The sequence below is a fragment of the Prionailurus bengalensis genome, chromosome D4 (assembly GCF_016509475.1).
Source record: "Prionailurus bengalensis isolate Pbe53 chromosome D4, Fcat_Pben_1.1_paternal_pri, whole genome shotgun sequence".
Taxonomy (NCBI): Eukaryota; Metazoa; Chordata; class Mammalia; order Carnivora; family Felidae; genus Prionailurus; species Prionailurus bengalensis.
In genome coordinates, this window is record NC_057359.1 from 76,138,382 (window position 1) to 76,158,927 (window position 20,546).

A 20,546-nucleotide genomic window follows, 5' to 3' on the forward strand; every position below is an offset into this window, starting at 1 on the left:
GTGTCTGAGTGTGATCCTGCATCAAGGAGCAGTTTCTGGGCGGAAGCGTGACGCGCTCCGGAGCGGTGTTGTAAGATCAGTCTCCCCTCGCTGGGATGCTCTTCAAGGGCCCACGAAGTACTTCTCTTGGCAAAGTGATCTGAAGAGAAATCAGAGTGATTTTTGGCTTTCAACACCAGTCAGAAACCCAGCCCACATCATCCATAAGCTTGAACTATACTTTCAACTGCCTTTGGCAGGGCTGGTACAAGTCCTGGCTGGAGCTGGTCCATGAGTTCAGGAGTCCAGAACTATGCATATAACTTGAGTTCAGCCTCATTACCCACAAGAGGGCCACACAAGCATCTTAAACCCCTCCACTTCCCCATTTGTCTTTGTGCCTTTTGCCAAGAAAACTCCTGAATGGAGAGAGAGAGAGAGAGACAAAGACTCACACACACACACACACACACACACACACACACACACACACACACACGGGGGGGGGGGGGGCGGGGGGAGAGAGAGAGAGAGAGAAGCCAATTGATCTGGCCCAAAAGAGGGAAGGAGGGAGGGAGGGAGAGAGAGAGAGAGAGAGGCACCAATTGACCCGAAGAGAGAGAGAGAGAGAGAGAGAGAGAGAGAGAGAGAAAGAGAGAAGCCAATTGACCTGACCTGAAAGAGAGGGGAGCGGGGAGAGAGAGGGGAACAAAGAGACACCAATTGACTGATCCAAAAGCACAGGGGACCACTTCTCTGCTCTGGGCTAAGTCCACCAAATATCTTTTTCCTGTTCTTTACTTCACAGGGTAGCTATTTCATTTCTTTATGAATTTACTCATCACCGATCTGTTGAGCGCCCCTTACATTTGAGGTCCATACTAGGCACTAGAGATGGCCAAACCTGCTGCGCTTGGGATGGTTGGTTCCTGTCCTTCAGAAAGTGTTCAGTAAATATCGATTATTATTGCTATTAATAATCTAGTTCTTACAAGTAGCAAATGCCCTGTCCCTGAAAGGAATCAAGCAGAAACTTAAGAATCTTTACTCAGAAAAGCCGTGAGTGGGATTCTATTAAATATCTTGATTGCACAGACATATTTCAGTGTGTTTCTCCCTTAATTTATCTGGCTGTTTCTTGAAATTTTGAAACTTCCAGGACCTCTGAAGTATACCCTTTTCCAGTTTTTCCTAACCCCTCTGGCCATCCCTACACAGACCTTTCTGCCCACCCCTTGAACTATTAGAGCTCTCCAAAGTCCCAGAAGGAGCTTTTCTGGTGCTACCCTCTCTTCCCAAGCTCATCATTCAACAACAAAGACCCCCAACTCTCCATCTTCAGTCTGGGCTTTTCTCTTGACCTGCGCATGGACTTGTATACCTGGTTGCTCTAATGGGATGCCCCAAAGGCACTCAAACTCAACCCATCTGATAGCAAGCGGACAGATTTCCTCCCCAGAGTGGCTGCAGCTCCTGTTTTTCTCAATCTCCACTGGTGGTGCCACTGGCAAACCAGACATTTAAGCTAGAAGCTTAGGAAACATCCTTAGCTCTTCCCTCTCAGTCATTCCCCACATCCAGACAATCGCCATCCCACCCATTTTACTTCGAAAACAAACCCCTTCCCAAGTTAGTCCCTCCTGCCTGAGTTTGTTGCTCTGCCTGAGTCCCCTCCAGTTCCTGCCCAGACTTTTGCCAAGAGAACACGAACGGGTCGCAGGATCCCCCTCTAGGCTTGCCCTTGCCCACCCTCTCCCATGTAGTGAGAGCAAGCTTCCTAAAAGGCAAACATTTTGCCACTCTACATCTGAAGTACCAGGTGGCTCCCCATTGCCCTGGAGATGAATCTAAATCCCTTCTTGTGGCTTTCAAGGTCTGAACCGGGCATTTACGCTTCATGTTCCAACATCTTTTGTGCTTTACCTACTAGGCTGTTTCCAGCTTCCATCCATGTGCTTACAGAGGGCCTCTTCCTGGAATGTATCCCCACCCCCAGTCCTAGGACCTCTCAGAGATTCAGCCCCCGCCCCTTACCTCCCAAGGGAAGCCCTGGGGGCTGTGTGCTTGGTGTTGGGAGTCCCTCCCCTGTGCTCCCACAGCATCTTGTACCTCAGGACAAAATGCTGTGCAGCTCTTACCACACACTGAGCTCCGGGAGCATGAGATCCTGCGTCATTCATCGGACTCCCCAGAATTCAGTCCCAGACCTGGCAAATAATTGGCGGCTCAGTAAATACAGAATAAATGAGTGAAGGAAGGATGTGTTTCTTAAGAACAGTTTTATTTTTCAGGCAGCAAAGTGTGGTAGTGCGTTGTTGGTCTTCAGAGGCAGGCAAACCCCAGGGTGAATCACAGGCTTTTTTTCTGCATTCTCGGGGGCCTCTCTGGCAGGATGTCTTTCCTGTGGTGGTTTTGTGCCCAGGCTCTGGAGCTGAGTGGCTAGTGTTCAAGTCCCACTTCTGCCACAAAAGGGGAATGGGAGCTACTTTAGTTTCCTCATCTATAAAAGGACCACATTACAGTATTGACACGCCACAGAGCTGCAAAGCACTATACAAATGTTAACCAGAATGTTCTTTGGAGCCCCATTTTACCTCAGTATAAAGGAGAGAGGAGCTCAGTGGTAACCCTCCTTCTCTGTCTCCATGCTGGCCATGGCCTTACCTCTTTGACAAGGTCCAAACATTTTAGAACCTTAGCAGAAGGGATGGGCAGGTCCAGGGGCTTTGGTGGGCACTTAGGTTCCCCCCCCAGGACGGTCAGATAACCCCAAACTGAGCTCCTTTTCAAAGCTCAGGCCCCATCTCTGCCAGCTTCCTTTTCGGAAGGGAGCCTAATTCACCAGTAGCTGGAAAGGACTGCAGGTAGGCCACCCCCCAGGCAGCGAATTCAAAAGGAAGTGGATAGCTGTGTAAATAGCGGCTTTAAGGGGGCATTTAAGCCAGTGTTCTTTGTTAAGGAAATTGATGGCTTTGTAAGCTTGGCCTCTGAAGGCTGTACTTGAGTTGAAGGCTCCCCATCTGTCCTCGTAAATTCCCTAATGGACTGTGGGCCCGGAGGCTGGGCCCTGTGTGTTCAATCACCTGCCAACGAAAGTCGGATTCCACTTTAAAAAAATTAAAAAGGTTTAACCAAAACGTAAGTGATTGAGCCCGTGCAGTTTAACCGGCACAGAATAGCAGAGACGGATTGCTTCCTTTAGGGAAAGGGAGACTTCCTGGTCCTTCACGGAATCTTCTTTTTTTTTTTTTCATGCTGGATGCCACGCCAGGTGCCTTCCATACAGCTTCTAGGTTCATCCTCCTAACATCTGGGAAAATACTCGTTATTACACGGATTAGCCCAAGAGGAAACCGGGACGCAGAGGTGAAGTGTGCTGTTCATGGACACCCAGCTCCTTAAGTATAGTGCAGGGGCGTGACCACAGCTCTGTCAGACCCCTGGGCCTCCAATAACACAGAATGGCAGGGCATCTCGGACAGAATCAGATTCGCTTGTCTCTTTAGATCCCTCTCAGTGTCCACTTCCACACATAAGACGTGAACTGGGCGGTATGGGTGGACGGAGGGGCATGGATTGTGGAATCCAACTAGTCAGGATTGGATTCTTGCTTCTACAGCTTGTGAAACCTTATGTGAAGCTAATGACTTACCCTCTTGATGCATGAATTTCCTTGTCTGTTAAATGGGGATAATAGCAACACCAGACAAACCCATAGGGCTCTTCTAGGATTAAATGACATTACATATTGGAAAACATTTAACATAGTGCCTGGCACTTACCAAGTCATCTGATTATTCATTTGGCAAATACACTTACTACCTGGTAGCTAAAATTTTAATTAGAGAGGTAGAGGATGCCCTGGGAAGACATAGAGAGGGGCAGGCGACCCCCACCACCCCCACCCCCCGCCTGGAGTGGAGTGCCAGATTTTGCAGAGGAGTGAGTGGTCACATAATGGCTAAAGATGAGTGGAGACTAGACAGAGGCAAAGCGGTGCTGGAAATTGGGGGGAATGTGGTCCATTCTGGAAGCAGCCACTTTGAGCCTGTCTGAGCTGAGACTGGGGTACACTAGAGAAGAAAGAGAAGGCTGCAGAAGCAGGCAGGGGCCAGATTATGCCTTGTCAATGATCATCAAACCTCCGTCGGAAAATGTTGACTGAATACCAGTGTCTTCTGAGGCAGCCAATTTCACTTTCAGACCAGCTGCAGTTTGTTAGAGGAATTTTATGCCGTGTCCCCCCTGAGACTTCTCTTCTTGAAGTTAAACATCTTCATACATAGGAATATTGCTCAGTGATGGTACCTGCCTTGGGTCCCATTCTCTGACAGTATGTAGGGTCCTCAGTGGCTCCAAACTGGTCTGCCCAGTCATCTGGGAACCACAGGGAGCTTCTCTGAGCTCTGTTCTGGAATCTACAGCCAGTTATGCAGTCTGCAATTACATGTCTTATTTGGGCAATCCCCTTCTCCAGTTAGTAGAAATTGATGTCGGAGCGACCACTACTCCTTAGAATGTTTTCTGTGCATGAGTAATTATGCTGACCCTTATCATTTCTGATTTAAAAAAAAAACAACAAAACAAAACAAAACAGGTTTTGATGGATATTTTTAAATGTTCCGGGTGAAAATTTGGGACCAATTTCCCCTGCCCCTCCTTCCTTCTTCCCTTCCCTTCCCTTCCCTTCCCTTCCCTTCCCTTCCCTTCCTTCCTTCCTTCCTTCCTTCCTTCCTTCCTTCCTTCCTTCCTTCCCTCCCCTCTTTTTATCCTTATTGGGAGAAGAGAGAGGCGTATATATACATTACTGTAACAACAAAATGCAGTTCAACAATACGAATCAAAGAGCATACAGATTCAAATTAACATAAAATCCTCTTTTAAGGGCAGAAGAGGAGCCCACCCATCATGTAAGGTAAAGAAAACTTACCCGAGTACGTTTCTGCCCCTTGAGTTGGCTTCTGCCCTTTAGAGCAGTGTGGCGCATCTCACCAACTTGGAGGTGGAGGCCTCTGTGGCTTGAATGGCTCATCTTTTGGACTTATCTGAACCATATGGCAGGAGGATGGTCTTCGAAGCGGGCCAAACCAATCAGGACTCTGGTGGGAGGGATCCATTTTGACACTCCAATTTCTTACATGGGAACCCCACCAAGAACCCAGCATACTGCGGTCACCTTAGTCACGATCAGCTGTGCCAGACTGGGGTGACTGGCTTGGTTTTCATGTGGTGCCCTGATTCATCCTCAATTCCTTGGCTACCGTTATTTAACATAGCATCCACTTGCCCAGAAGTCTCTCTTCTCTAGAAACGTGAGGATGCCCTAAGATTGGTAAGCTGTTTATTTTACGGACTTGAAGGATACGCGTGTGTGCCCATACTGACTTTTGTTTGGGTGCGTTGTTTTCTCTTTATACACACCTATTTCTCACAGACCAGTTTCTTTTTGAAATCACAGCTCCCCAGTATTTATATAATGAGCCTTAATTAGCCAACCCAAACCCTTCGCCTATAGCAATTAACTGTACAGCATTCAGTGAGTCACTTAACCTTTCTGATTCTTAGTTGCCACATTTGCAAAAGGAGGCACGTGGACTAGATCATTTCTAGAGATCCTTGTGGTACTACACAGTCATGTGTTCAGCAGTATTAACTGATCGTCTTCTGTGCCCTGGAATTGGAAATGTAGTCTCGGGCAAAACAGCCTATGTTTCTGCTCCCAAAGAGCTGCCATTCTATTTAGAGAGAATGCAGTAACCAAGTAAACTTTTTTTTTTTAATGTGTATTTATTTATTTATTTTGAGGGCAGGGGAGAGAGAATGCTCACATGCAGGCAGGGTGGGGGCAGAGAGAGGAGAGAGAGAATCCCAAGCAGGCTACACACCGTCAGTACGGAGCACAACATGGGGCTTGATCTGACAACCGTGAGATCGTGACCTGAACTGGAGTCAAGAGTCGGAGGCCTGACCGAGCCACCCAGGCTCTCCAAGTAAACTTTTGAAGCAACGAATGCTCTGTGGAAAGTGAAATTGAATAGTGGGATAGCCTGCAGACCCTGGAGCGGAGGCAGCATGGTTAGAAAAGGCCTCACAGAGCAGGTGACATGAAGCTAAGGCTAAGACAGTGAGTCGAGAAAGCCACCTGATGTTTTGGGAGATGAGCTCCAAATTGTATCTGTGTTAAGAAAATGTGAAAACAATCACGTGTCTGAGTATTTGTCATAATATCTGATCATTACAACCACTTTCTAAAATGGGTAGGAATGGACCCCTGGGTGGCTCAGTCAGTTAAGCATCTGACTTCAGCTCAGGTCATCGTCTGGCAGTTCACGAGTTTGAGTCCCGCATCATTGCTCTCTGTTGTCAACTTGGAGCCTGCTTCAGGTCCTTTGTGCCCCTCTCCCACCTTTACTCTGTCTCTCTCTCTCTCTCTCTCTCTCAAAAATAAATGGACACTAAAGATACTAATTGACACAAAGATACTTATTGACACAAAGACCAAAACCCAGAATGATGATTCTGTGTTACTGGTACCGAAGAGTAAGTTAGTGACAGAGGTGAGCTTCAAATTTTGATTTCCTGTTCTGTTTGCTGTAGTCCTGTCCTGTTTCTCAGAGTGGTTTCAACTGTACCATTCTCTGTTTTCATTTTGCTAACATTTCCCCATCTTCAGACTGCAAACCTGGTTTAATGATTAAAGGGGGGAAATCAAGAACTAAATACTTGATTAGAATGACTCAGTTGAGGGGGATCATAAAGCTACTTGATGTAACTCTCTTACTAGGTCGAAGCGAAATCGCAGCCCAGAGAGGGAAATGAGAGAGCATCTCTTCTAGACTCACATTCTCTTGATCAAGCTGATGATTTTGAGAAAGGGTCCCATTCTTGTTTGTTTGTTTCTCTTCCTTTCTTTCTTTCTTTCTTTCTTTCTTTCTTTCTTTCTTTCTTTCTTTCTTTCTTTCCTACTTTTTCACTTATTTATTTTTGGTGTGGGGTGATGAGATCACATAACAACCACTGACACTTTGTTACCATCATCACCCTTTTGTATCACTTTTGTCCATTCTCTGCATATGAATGCTTCGGATTGCTTTTCTCCATTTATTATTAGCTTATGTTATCCAAAACAAATTTCATTCTGTTATTTCCTGCTCATACTTTTAAAGGCCTTTGAGTCCTAGGGTATCACTCTCCCTCCTGACTGTGCTTAGAATGCCTGCCTATTTTGTGGCTACTACATAATTCATTGTGGGACTGAATTTTACTTCCTCTCCCATATCATGAGATAGCATTGGAACCCAAAAGACACCCGGCTGAAAATCTTTCAGGGCTTTGAGCATCCTGCTCTATTGAATGCCTTCTCACTTATTAGGATCACTATCTTTGTTTACGATCTCTTTAGGCCATTCAAATAACTATAGCAAATTCAAGGTGATGTAAATGTATCTTCAAGTTCCAATTCATAAGACCATCACATCTCTTTATTAAATTTCAGCCCAGTATGCACCACCTTTTCCATCCAGATGTTCCATTTCTTTGCAAATTCAGTTAAGAAAGAAAATAAAATAATATTTAGGACAGATGGTGAGGCAGAATGTCTCATGGGGGAAAAAATATTATGGGCTGCTTTAGATGGAATTGGATTTTTTTCCTCCCAATGTGTGCTTGGATTTATAATATGATCTCATTCTAATTAATATTTTCATAAAAATCTTTCTTTAGTATAATCTACTGAAGCAGATTCAAGTCAGGTTTGAGGTCCCTTCAATACAATCAGTAACAGAGATTCTAAAACTCCAAAAAGACTCATCATTTACCAAGCATCTGCTATTAGAATGGCATTGTTCTAAGAATTAGAGATGTAAATAGAAGTAACACTGGATGCAGCTCAGAAATGTCTCACAGTCCAAGAGCTGTACATATTCACTCATTCATTCACTCATTCATTTTTTTCTCAAATGTTAGTTACATAATAGAGTGAGGCAGTTTTCCTGGTCCTAAAGAAAGATGTGCATGTTGAAGTGTGCTTCCATGAAACCTATGTCACATGGGGCAGGTGGTGAAGAAACAATAATAAATCAAATTTGTTTTTAGATCGTGAATAATAGTATGAAGGAAATAAAGCAAGATGGTATGTATGCTCTAATGGGGATGGAGGAATGAGATGTGGCAGTGATGGAACAAAAGTGGAGCTTTTTGGAGTATCCCGAGATGAAAGAGTGTACAGGATGTGCTCAGGGACTTTATGTGGGGTTGGAGGGTGGGCTGAAAAAATGGGAGAGATGACTCAGTTTTGGTCTGGCCACTGTTGGGCAATGTTGTCATTTACCAGGATGGGCAAGAAAAGCATGTGGGGAGAAACCATTACTTCTGTTTTAGACATTATGATTTCGTGATGCCTTTAAATAGATTTTTTGAAGTTTATTTTAGAGAAAGAGAGAGTGAGTGGGAGAGAGGGGCAGAGGGAGAGAAACAGAATCCCAAGCAGGCTCCCTGCTCAGCATGCAGCCCGACATGGGGCTTGATCCCACAACCCTGGGATCATAGCCTGGGCTGAAATCAAGAGTCAGATGCTCAACCATCTGAACCATGCAGATGTCCTTAAATAGATATTTAGAGATGTCATTGTAGGCAGTTAAGACTCAGAGAAGAGGTCATTTCTAAAGAAATATTTGAGTCATTGGCACATAGATGTTCTAACGTTTTTGTTGAAGAATTAGAAGTGAAGGACACAATGTGGATAGATAAGAAAGGGGGCCCAAGACCTGACCCAGACACCTGCCAGAGATTTAGGGAAGCAGAAAGCAGTGAATGAGCCTATGTGGAGTGAGCTGAGAGCCAGAAGAAAATGGGATGGCACGTGCCATGGAGTCCATGAGGGAGTGCTTCAGGAAGAAAGGGCGGGGGTACTTCTTTATATGCTTCAAGGGAATCTAGCAAGATGAGGATTTTGATGTTACGGTTTTAGCTACCTTGAGGTCAGTGGTGATCACCATTGACAGGATTGATTCTGGTGAAGCTGTGAGTACAGAAGTGAGATTGGAGAGAACTGAAGAGTGAATTGTAGGCAAGAAGTGGGCAGTTTAAGTCCCGATAACTCTCAATAAAGTCTACTGTGAGTCATGGAAAGAGAACTGTGAAGTACAAGACATAGTGGTATGGAGACGTGGAATGAAAAGAGGATTTTTTTTTTATTTTTGTATTTTTTAATTAACATTTTTATATAGGCCATATCCCATTTTGCTGGTTTAGAAGGCGAGAATAGTGATGTAGGAAAGAAAGGGGGTTGGTTCATCTGGACACATCGCAATACCAAAGTGTGACAGATGAGGCTTCATGGAGCTAAAGATGTCAGAGTCAAGTCTTGATGGAAGACTCAGGCAGAAACTAGCCTTTCAGGCTAAAGACGAAAGGACAGAAGCTCTGAGCTGTGAATTCTGGGAAGGAACTGTGCATTTGAGGGTGAAGGTATAGTTGGGAATGAGAACTGACAGGAAAATTGGAGGTACCCTATGAAAGGATTTGAGTGCTAGGTAGGGAAGTTCAACTTTTGCAGAAGTCAACTAAGTATTTCAAGCATGGTCCTAGATGAATTACTCATTGATTAATCACTTTAGATTCATCACTCCTAGGAAATGGGGAAGACCCAAGCCAGTCATGAGAGGGTTGTAAGGGCCAAGTGGACGGAGGACCAAGCTGTCCCCTGCAGGATGCTCCCTGTGATAGGTCTGGGTGTGGAACATGTATGCTAATGTGAGACTACATCCAGACTTGACTTTCTTTTCCTAGTGCTTTCCACTTGCTAGATGATGCCTGGTTGTCACAGTGAAACACAGGAAGGAATTTCTGGCCCACTTTGGTGTATGGCCAAGCCATGGAGGAACCCAAAACCAACTTAAGCTCCTCAGATTCAGTAGACCTAACCAGCATCTTAAATTTGTTAGTGGATGCATGGTTCTTTAGAGGCTGTTCACCATCCTGTCATCTGCACTCTGGACAAGCTGATCTGGTTGAGGAGGTTAAGAACAAACCCCAGTTTGAATAAAATTAAATGAGGTCAGCAATGTGGGTTTGACATGAAGCCTTTGAAACACAGGCAATGTAAAGTGCAGCTATTTCTGTTCCAGAGGAGACACATGCCAACATTGCCACCCCTACCTCCCCACCAAGCTTCCCCTTTGTAAACCTTCAGGGGTTAAGTTCTCCAGTTTTGCATTCCAAGAAGCTATTATTTGGACACAAAGATTGTGCATTTTTTGGTCCTTTGTTGTTGTTTGGATGAATTGTTATGTGGCATGCAGCTTGTTGTGGTTGGACCCATCCCTAAACAAACAGCTGATTTTAAAAGCATTATTTTTTTCTGGTATTTAAAAAATACAAAAAATAGTAATCATTGAACTAAAAGAATGTTCTAATGCCAATCACTGTTCCTTCAGCTGGAAATAGAAGCAGATACTAATTTCTCAGAAGCTGACCCATCTTCATAAACAAGAAGGTTACAAACACAGGTAAATCCAACCTTTGGAAGGTAGCCGTTCTCAGGAGAGTGTGCATTCAAATTATTTGCTACTTCCTGAGTTTTATTACTTATTACATCTCCTATTACTCAAAATTGTCATCTCCCCATCTGAAGAGAGTTTTTCCCCTCAATGGGTCAGAGACTTGGTAACCCCAGTAGCTTCTCAGACTACAGACAGTTAGCCCATACTAGGGATATTGCGAAGAGTGAAATCAGAGATTCCCAAAAGGAATATTGAAACTTAGTTAAGGGTGACAAAGTATTTTGTTACTAGAATTATATACTGAAAACCCAGTCTGATAAATTGGCATGGGGCAATAGAAAAGGCATTGTATTCAAGAACCAGTGTTCTAGTCTTGTCTCTACTAGAGGTGTTCTCTAAAGGCAAATCACTTCAATTCTGTAAACCTCAGCTTTGCCATATATGAAATGAAATAATTGCTTTCAGCTCCAAGATCATCATCATTGTCATAGGCCCTTTACTGATCACCTGTTATGTCCTGAGTGTTTCATCTACATTTACCACTAGGCTGTAAGTCCCATGGGGTGAAGGTCATGGATGATTTATTTACTACTCTGTACCTACAGTTTATCACAGTACCTAGCACATAGAAGCAATTAAGCAAAAATTTTTGATGATTATACAATTGCATGTATTATTAAGTGATGTGGGCATGATAGTAAATATTCAATCCTTCAGTCGTTATTCATGAAGAAAACAAGGTCTAGAAATTCTAAGTAATTTCCCCAAAGTCCATAAATAATAAATGGCACACCTGCCAAACAAAATCAGGTCTTACACTTCACTGCCTCTAGAAGTGTGAAAAATCACAGGTTTTCCTGCTCAGAAAAATCTTCAAAGCCTCCCTATTTCTAAACAGTAAAATTTAAATACCTCAACATGGCATTGCAATTCTTCTTTAGTCTGGCCTCAGATCAGCTTTTCAGTTCATCAGTTCTAGGACGCATCATTCTCCTTTAGCTCTAACCTTTACAGGTTCCTCATAGACACATATATTGATTGAGGCTCATCCATTGTTCATACTTTCCCTTTCAAATGCCCAAATTCTTTTCTTCCTCCAAGATGCTGCCCCAAACCATCTTCTTGGCAAGCCTTTCCCTGTTTTCCCAAATAGTATTGATTCCACCCACAAGGGAGGAGCCCAGTCTGATTCATTGTTGTATCCATAGTACAAGCCCAGACACAGAACAGATACTGAGTAAATAAATATTGGTTACGTGAATTGGTTCTCTTCTGCAGTTCTCATTGAAAAGTTAGAAGCTATCTTAGCTGGGGATAATAACAGCCCACACTCCTAAATCTCCAGAAAGTTTTGATGCCTCTTATTTGTTACCCATTCATTGTTGAAATAATTGCAAAAAGATTACTGGATTCTTAGTCCCAGTGGGACATTATGGATATGTTTGCAAGACAACTACTGTGTGTGGTGGGGGGGGGGGTTGTTTTAGAATAACTGCAGTCAATCCCAAAGTTTGAAGACATTTGATAATGAAGCTAATAAACTTTTAGACAAAAATATGTCATTAAACTGAAGGAAGATAACTCTGATGAAATCTGGTTTGCAGTACTCTCATGGTATGGCCAGTAGTCACATCACACAAGAGTATGCTTAGTTTAGAACATGCATAAACTGGTAATAATGTATTTAATTATGAGGCATTCATTAGTTTTCATCTGTCATTCATCTGCTCATATATTCCTCAGCCATTTGTCGGGTACCCCCTTCACTCTAGGTACTATGCTATGAGTTGGGAATACAGATATGAGAGTCAGCAATTTTGTACCCAGAGATACTCCCTGCCTGCTGGGACAGGGCTGAAAGAAGGTCTTGTTCATAAACAGATTGACAAAAGCTGGATGGGGGCGGAGTGGAATCTGGGAATTGTAAGAGGGAGCACAGAGGAAGGTCCTCTAATCCAGCCAGGATGGGAGTCTGTGGAAGAGAAGGGAGGATGGACCCACCATGTTGGAGGAGACACTTTTAGTCACATCTGAAGAACTGGCAGGAATTAGTAAAGGAAAAATGAGAACTACATCCCAGGCAGAGGAAAGAACACTTGTGAGAGCATGGCAGAATGATGGGAAGTGGGCTGGTTTAGAAAACTGCAGGACAGATCAGTTGTGGAGGGTCTTGTATGCCAAGCTAAAGAAAAGGATCTCCTCCATAAACAGAGGGATCTGTCAAAGCATTATATGTGAATCATGGTATGGGCAGATATGTATTTGGGGTAGACTAATGATAGCCCAAATCTGCTAAATTATCCCACTCTCCTGAAGAATACACATTATCTCTGGTCTTGTTTGAAGAACACAGTGGCTTACGTTCATTTTTTTCAGTGGCCAATAGCTTGTGACTGTCTGGTCTTCAAGATTCTTGATGTGAGGTCTAGTGGAAATCATCCTAAGATCTTGTACTCAGCTGACATGAGCGATTTAAAAAGTCCATTCTCCCTTTTCCAGTAATGGACTCTCTAGCTATTTCTTTTATTCATTCACCCCAAGAATTCTAGTGGTGTTGCTAATTCACAATGCGTCTAATCAAGCTAAGTTAATTAGTGTCCCCCAGTTGGGTTGAAGTAGTTCCACTGTAAGTAAATATATTCAAGATTACCTGGTAATCATGGACAGATTTAGAGGCTTCAATCCAGGGTTTCTGGCTTTAAGGACAAGAACACTTGACAATAGCCTAAAACCCAGCCTTTGCTTACATGCCAAGGTAAACTCATCTCATTTTCCTAAGACTTGGCTTCCACACTTTTAACCAGGGGCGGTAATCTCTGACTATCTCAAATAGTGTCCTTCAGACAAGCCTCAGGAATGCAGAAGCATGGCATTTCATCCTGATGCTCCAGACAGATGGGAATTGAAAATTAAGCCAATGAGAAGTGGCATCCTCTGTGTCTGTCCACTTACAGAGAGTCCATCTGCCTCGGGCTCCTGGGGCTGACCGCATTTCTTCCAAAAGGAAAAAAAAAGTATCTAGCAAAGAAAAGCTCGACTGGGGATGACAGACTTGGCAATGCCTGCCCCCCCCCCCCCCCGCCACATAAAGTCCACTAGCTGGATAGAGCAGGTTTCTAAATGTGCCACTGCATGAAAAGGGGTGGGTCTGAGACAAGGAGGTCTCTTATGTCAGGGGAACGTGGGGTGATGTAGAGAAATCAGACTGTCCAGTGCAATCCTACTGTAAGCCAGTCACAGCTGCCATCTAATCTCTTTCTCTCTACCCTCAGACCCTGCCCAAAGAAGCTTCTCAAAGGGTAAAGAGTCTAAACTATGCTGGACCAGGAGTATGTGCATTGGAAGTGCTGAATTTCATTCATTCATTTGTTCATTCATTCATTCAACAATTATTTGAGAGTCTAGTCAGCTTTCACATTACTCCATCCAGGGGATGCATTATTATCAATGACACCTATCTACTACATGGAAGGCAGGTGGCAGGGTGGTCATTTGACCTTGGTATTGACTACAACCTGCTCAGCTACCAGCATAAAGTGTTCAAAAAGTACCAAGTAAATTTGTGTAATGAAAACAGGAAGGCCAGTTTTGTTTTATTGTGTTGTTGTTGCTGTCTTTGTTTTTCCTGGCCACACATTTTTATTCCATTCCTCGCTCTGTTCTCCACGGTGCTTGGGGCATGGGAGTAGAGCGGGAGAGAAAATTCCCCAGATGTAGACTGGCAGATGTAGCTGAAGGGCCCCCGGGACTCTAGTGGCAAGAGAAAATGAATAGCAGAGTCCAAGGATGTTATTTCAAAAAGTGGCTCATAGTAGCTATGTCAGCAGAACCTTGGGGGAGAAACCAGGCATATTTATTCTCTCTCTTTCTCTCTTTCTTTGACTCACTCACTCACTTTTTCTCACTCCTCCCACTACCTCCTACCTCTCTTTTAACTGTCCCTGTCTGCCTGCTTGGCTGTCTACCTATCTATCGTCTATCACATACCTAACTACCTTGCGACTTATTTACCTTCTGTGCCTACCCTCACCTCTCCACCATTCCCTGGTTCTTCTGAGTCCAAGCAGACAGAAATATTGAGGTCTCAAACATAATCAGGAAGAAGTTAGCCTTCATGAGAACTCAGCTGTAGCCCCCATTGCTGCCACTCTAAGGTCTTTTTGCTGAGGAAGTGAATGAAGTCATGTTAGAGAATAGATCTTATATGATATTATAATCTTACCCTACCTGTCTTCAGTCAAGCAACCCCACAATCTTCTCCTCAGAAGGAGGTGCTTTCATTATTCTGTGGAGACAGCATGGGGTGTGGGGCACATTTCTCTGCTGGGTATAAAAGGGCCAGGCTCTTACTTCTAACTCTTCGACCATGCCCCTCTGTGATCTGGAAGCAGACTCCTTACCACCTATGGCTCTCAGTTTCCCATTAGCAAAATGAGTGAAGATGCTGACGTTGTACCCGTCATCTCATGAGATCAGTGCAACAACACTGGGTAAACATCATTGTCCCCGTTATTTTTTGGATGAGAAAATGAAGTTCAGAGAGGCTAGGTTACTTTATTTAAGTCCTATTTGTCTGATGCCAAATCCTGTGCTTTTTATAATTCCCTTTATTGAGTTTTGAAAGAGTAAAGTCTGGATTAATGGCTGGTCACTCTCAGATTGGGTCTAAGTTTTACTATATGTAAGTTGGCCACGTTCACCAAGAGGTTGGAGCTCCTGAGAAGTGCTGAGTCTGTATTCTCTCCATGCTTGCCTGCCAGGCATGCTACTGGTCACTGGAGTCCTCCGCTGGCTCAAGCTCATCCTTAAATAATTGAATTATAATGAATTGATTTATTCTGGCTCTTTTGATAGTATTTCGCTATGTAAACTGTTTGCTGAAATAAACAAGGGATTTTGGAGCTTGGAAGGGGCTCAACATTCTGCTGCCCCTGAATTCACGGACTCCTTTTGCTGATAGCATCCTAGAAATCCAAGTTTTAATTCTACTTGACCCTAGCTTTTCCTATTTGGGGGGAATGCTGGACGAAGTGTTTTAAGTGAGTACTAGGTGATTCCATTCAGCCAGCTATAAATAAACTGACCCACCCCTTAAAAGAACATTTTTTTCTCTTGACTGTTAGTTTACAATGTACAAAGCATGTTTACGTCCACTTCCTATGAGAGTCCTGTGGCTATCCTGAGAGTTATCTTGGCTGGGACGATCATTTCTATCTTTTTGTTTTAATTGAAGTATAATTAACATACAATGTTATTTTAGTTTCAGGGGCACAACATATCAATTCAACAATTGTGTATATTGCTCAATGCTAACCATGATAAATGTAGTGGCCATCTGTCACCATACAACATTATTACAGTATTTAGGACAATTGTTTCTATATTACAGATAGGAAGCCAGAGGCTGAAGAGTGAAGCTAATTGTACAAAGTTCTCCAGCTGATATGAGGGGTAAAAGTCAATTCCTGATTGGAAATGGGGCTCCAGTCCATTATTTTGGAGTAAATAGGGGAAGGATGTCCTAGATCAAGCAGTATCCTTAGGGTGACCATATGCTCCGATTTGGCCAGGACAATATTCAGATTTTCCTAGGAAATGTGCCTATTGCCTGGACATCCCTGTCAGTCTCAAAGTATACTTGTTGGGATGATAATTATAAGTTCACCCGGAGACATGACATAGGGATTGGATTTCAAGAAGCTCAGTCTTTCAAAGGAGCTGTAGCATGTACATATAATGACACAGATAAGTGTTAAGGTAGGGATCTTTATAAAATAGGGACCTACACAGAAAGGGGTATTTAGTTTTGCCTAGAGGTATTGGGAAAATAGCACAGACTACCTGACATTTGAGTTATTAAAGGATGGGCAGGGGGGTCTCCTTCAGAAGGCTGCATTCTGATTTCTCCTTGTATTGGTCCTGTGCTGAAATACCAAGCAATGCGTATAGGTCCTGCCTACTCAGAAAGCACCTGCCAGCTCTGTACGCTTCCATGATCTTTGTCCTTGTGGCAGAGAGTCACTGTAGCCAGCTGCAGCTTTAAGTTGTCCCAAGCAGAAATCTTTGCTGTGATTTGAATTACATGGGAGCTTGAGAACTCACTTGGCCTTGAACTTGAACTCCTACAGTATCCAACAAGCCCTGAGGAGCCTAGAGCAGTAGACAGCAAGGGTTCCTGGGGTCCCAGCACTCTAACCCCCTTATGTGATTTGAGCCCAGAGGGGAAAAGGGATTTGTCTTAAGTAACAGAAAAGTTTAGTTACAGAGCTGGGACTGAAGCCAGTCCCTCTAGTGTATCACTTCACTCCTTATATGAAACCTAAATTCTCTTTGGAGTTCAGTAAAACCTCAGTTTGCCACTGTGAAGTTCTGTGGTGTCAGATAACGTACCCAGAACCTGGAAAGTGAAAGCTGGAATTTGACACCAGGATCTGGCATTAACACACCGTGTGACTTTGGGCAGTTTTTAAAGACACGTGGATCTCAGTGTCCAGTTAACCTGCTAGACTAAAGTAATTAAAATAATAGTGCCTTTCTCACAAGGTTGCTGTGGGGCTCACTTGGGGTAATGAAGGTCGAAGTGTTTGTGAGTGTGTGTGTGTGTGTGTGTGTGTGTGTGTGTTAAAATGTATATAATACAAGATCTACCCTCTAAATTTGTAAGCATACCTACACTTAATATAACCGTAGGCACAATGTTAGCTGTAAGTGCAAAGTTATACATCGTCTCGTATAACTGCAACTTTATACTCATCAGACAGTAACTCTCAACCCTCAACCATTTCTCTCTCCCCCCAGCCCCTGGCAACCACCATTTTATTCTGTCTTTCTATAAGTTTCATTACGTTATATCCTCATTTAAGTGGAATCATACAGTATTTGTCCTTCTGCGACTGGTTTATTTCACTTAGTATAACATCCTTCAGGTTCATCCATGTTGTCACAAATGGCAGAACCTCCTTCATTTTTAAGGGCAAATAATATTCCCTCATGACTACTGATGATGGGCTTTACAGTGCTGAAGATTCTGCTGATCTGACCCCACAGCTGCAGATGACAGCTGAGACCAGAGAACGAATATCCATTTGTTCTCTCCCTTCTCTGTCCATCTCCTACAGATGAACCCAGTCGGTGCTATTTCCATGATGGTGATGGAGTATGTGAGGAGTTTGAACAGAAAACTAGCATCAAGGACTGTGGGGTCTACACACCACAGGGGTTCCTCGATCAGTGGGCGTCCAATGCTTCAGTATCACATCAGGACCAGCAGTGCCCAGGCTGGGTCATCATCGGCCAGCCAGCAGCCTCCCAGGTAAGGTCCTAGCCGCGTGTGCTATTTCTTGCAGACATTCCGCGTCTCTGCTCTGCCCCTCCGGGCTGCCTTTCTCAAACGTTGTGTCCTGGAGGTGACCACCTGACCATCTTGCTAACCAAATGTAATCCCAAGGCCTCACGAATGCAATTTGTCAGGGATGAGACATGGGATGGTTAAGTGCAGGGAACATCACAGTAGGGTAAAGCCTGTCATCCTATTTCCCTACATTTTATAATTCATATTTGGTTAAAGAATTCCATTTTAGATATGTCAGTGGAATTCAATTCAGCAAGACCAAATTTGGGGAGGAGTCCTACTTTTTTGGGGGCGGTCCCAAGTTGTGCTCTCCTTGAGGACTCACCTGTGAATTAACTCTATCACAATTTGCTGTGTGCCCTTAGACCAGTCTCCCGCTTCTCTGGGCCCCATTCCCCCCTTTGTTTGTTTGCTTGTTTGTTTGTTTGTTTGTTTTTTAAATGTTTATTTTTTGAGAGAGAGAGACAGCATGAGCAGGGGAGGGGCGGGGGAGAGGGACCACAATCCAAAGCGGGCTCTGTGCTGACAACAGCAAGCCCAATGCGGGGCTCAAACTCATGAAGTGTGAGACCATGACCTGAACTGAAGGCAGGCACCCCTCCCGCCATCTTTAAATTAGAGGATAGTTGAGCTTGATGATCTCCAAGGACTTCCCTGTTCTAAAAAGCTGTGACTCAGTCCTTAGTCCCCTAATGCACTATTTATGTTCCAGGGTTCTTTCTCCAGGGGACTGCCAGTTTAGTTGAGGGAGCAAGAGGTTGGGGCCACCAGTGCTTGTGTGATTCTAGGGATGGCTGTGCTGTCCCCAGAGCCCCCTTTCCAATTATCCTGCTGAGCAAGCACCTGCCTTCTTCCGAGACTCCCATTTCCCCGAGACACGACTCAGTGCTTCCAACTGCCAGGCCGGGTGGCCATCTCAGAGGCCAGCCTGCCTCCTGGCCTTGCAGATGAGCTATTACTCCTACCATTCTTCTTTTATATGGCTTCCTTGACTCGGGGGTGTGGGTAGTAGGCCTGATTTCTAGATGAACCAGACATTTGACCTTCTTCTGGGACCCAGTGAAAATCACTGGATGAGGTACAGGATAAGTACACTTCATTTACAAGTTGCAGTGTTTATTTGGCCATCTTTTCGTTCATCTGTTTGCTTGTGTTTCTGTGCATTAGATTATTTATTCATCTGCATTTGTTTCTGACTGCCCTGAGGAGAGTCGAAAGAAATCCTGCATGGTGCCAGCCTGGTGAATGAATGACTCAAAGAATGAATGAATGACTGAATGAATGGATGGATGGATGGATGGATGTCTAGGGTTTATCTAGTGCCACCTCTGTACTTGCTGAATTCCTCTTTCGTTGCCCCTGTCACCTTGAACCAGAATTACCTGTGTGCATGTCTGGCTCCCCCTAGGCTGTTCGTTCTTTGAGAACAGCTTTGAGTTATATTCATTTTCATCCTCTCATCTTTGAGCACAGGATGTGTTTAATTGGCTATAGTTACACGCACACGTGTGAGCATGGATGTGCACGTGGGCGCGCGCACACACACACACACACACACACACACACACACACACCTTGCTGCATGCAAATGAGTACCACAAAGAGAAAATGCCCAAGAATCCCCTCTCTGGGACATGGAAGGTCCTGCTTGGGGACAACAGGGCTGGCCAGCAATAGAGCCAGGAATTCCCAATTCAACACTTGCATCCAATTCTAGAAATGTTTAAAAAACATCATTCAAACAAGGGAATTGACGCATTTGGAATCGCACATGAGCAAGAGCGGAGGTAGCAGCTGTGCTTCAGAACCAACTGAACGTTCTTGCTGCGAAAGTGAGAAAAAGGAGAGAAAGAATGGTCCAGCCCCAGCATTTGAAAGGAGACTTCGATGGGCAATTATTTCAGCCTTGTAAGGAGGGGCTGTCAAGAATTATGGTTGATTATCTCTTCCTAAACAAAAATCCAATTTTGAAAAATCATTATAAATACTAGCTCTTCGATCTACAAAGAGGAGATGAGGAAACAAAATCATCCTATTGAATTATTCATTGTAACCAATTTTATTTTAATGAAATCGACTAGGTTCCATTACTCTGGGCTTGGACATAATCTTTGTTACAAGGAGACTTCAGCTGTAACTAAATTTGCCATAATGAGATCAGCTCACTGGAGAATACGGGGTCAGGGGAGGGGATGTGTCGCACAGGCTGGGTGCAGGGCCAGGCAGGCAGCCTGGAGGGCGTCAGAACAAAAGTCTTCTGAATTTCCCAACTAGAAGCAAATGCCTAGAAGTCGCTCGTACCCGGCCCTTGTCCTGCACACATATGCACATGCACACACACACCTATGCAGAGCCTTGGTGATTCTGCGTAAGGCTCTCCCTGGGGTATAAAGTAGCTCCCTCTGACAACAGAAAAGAGGGGAAGTATAACCATGGCCTTCATTACCCTGTGCAGTGATTAGAGGAGGCTGGTAGTTAATTTTCACCCTGTCAGGGCTTCCAGTGAAGAGGTTGATGGCTTGAGAGAAGGAGAGAAGGCAGTTCCAGAGAGATTCTTAAGGTCCACCAGGTGCCCCTCACCTCCCCCCAGTACACTTATACTTTCTCCTCTTTCTTCTTCCTCTTTCTTTTTCTGTTTCTCTACACACACACACACACACACACACACACACACACACACGCATGCACGCACACATGACATTCCCTTGTAGGAG

At 44.1% G+C, this 20,546-nt stretch overlaps 1 protein-coding gene across 1 annotated transcript in view; it reads left to right on the forward strand.

The window, feature by feature from the left end:
- PAPPA (pappalysin 1) overlaps window positions 1–20,546 on the forward strand; it is a 243,399-nt gene that overhangs the window by 126,038 nt on the left and 96,815 nt on the right. The window contains exon 10 of the mRNA XM_043566322.1: window positions 17,600–17,793. Within this exon, the coding sequence (XP_043422257.1) occupies window positions 17,600–17,793 (194 nt within the window). The remainder of the gene's footprint in view (window positions 1–17,599; window positions 17,794–20,546) is intronic.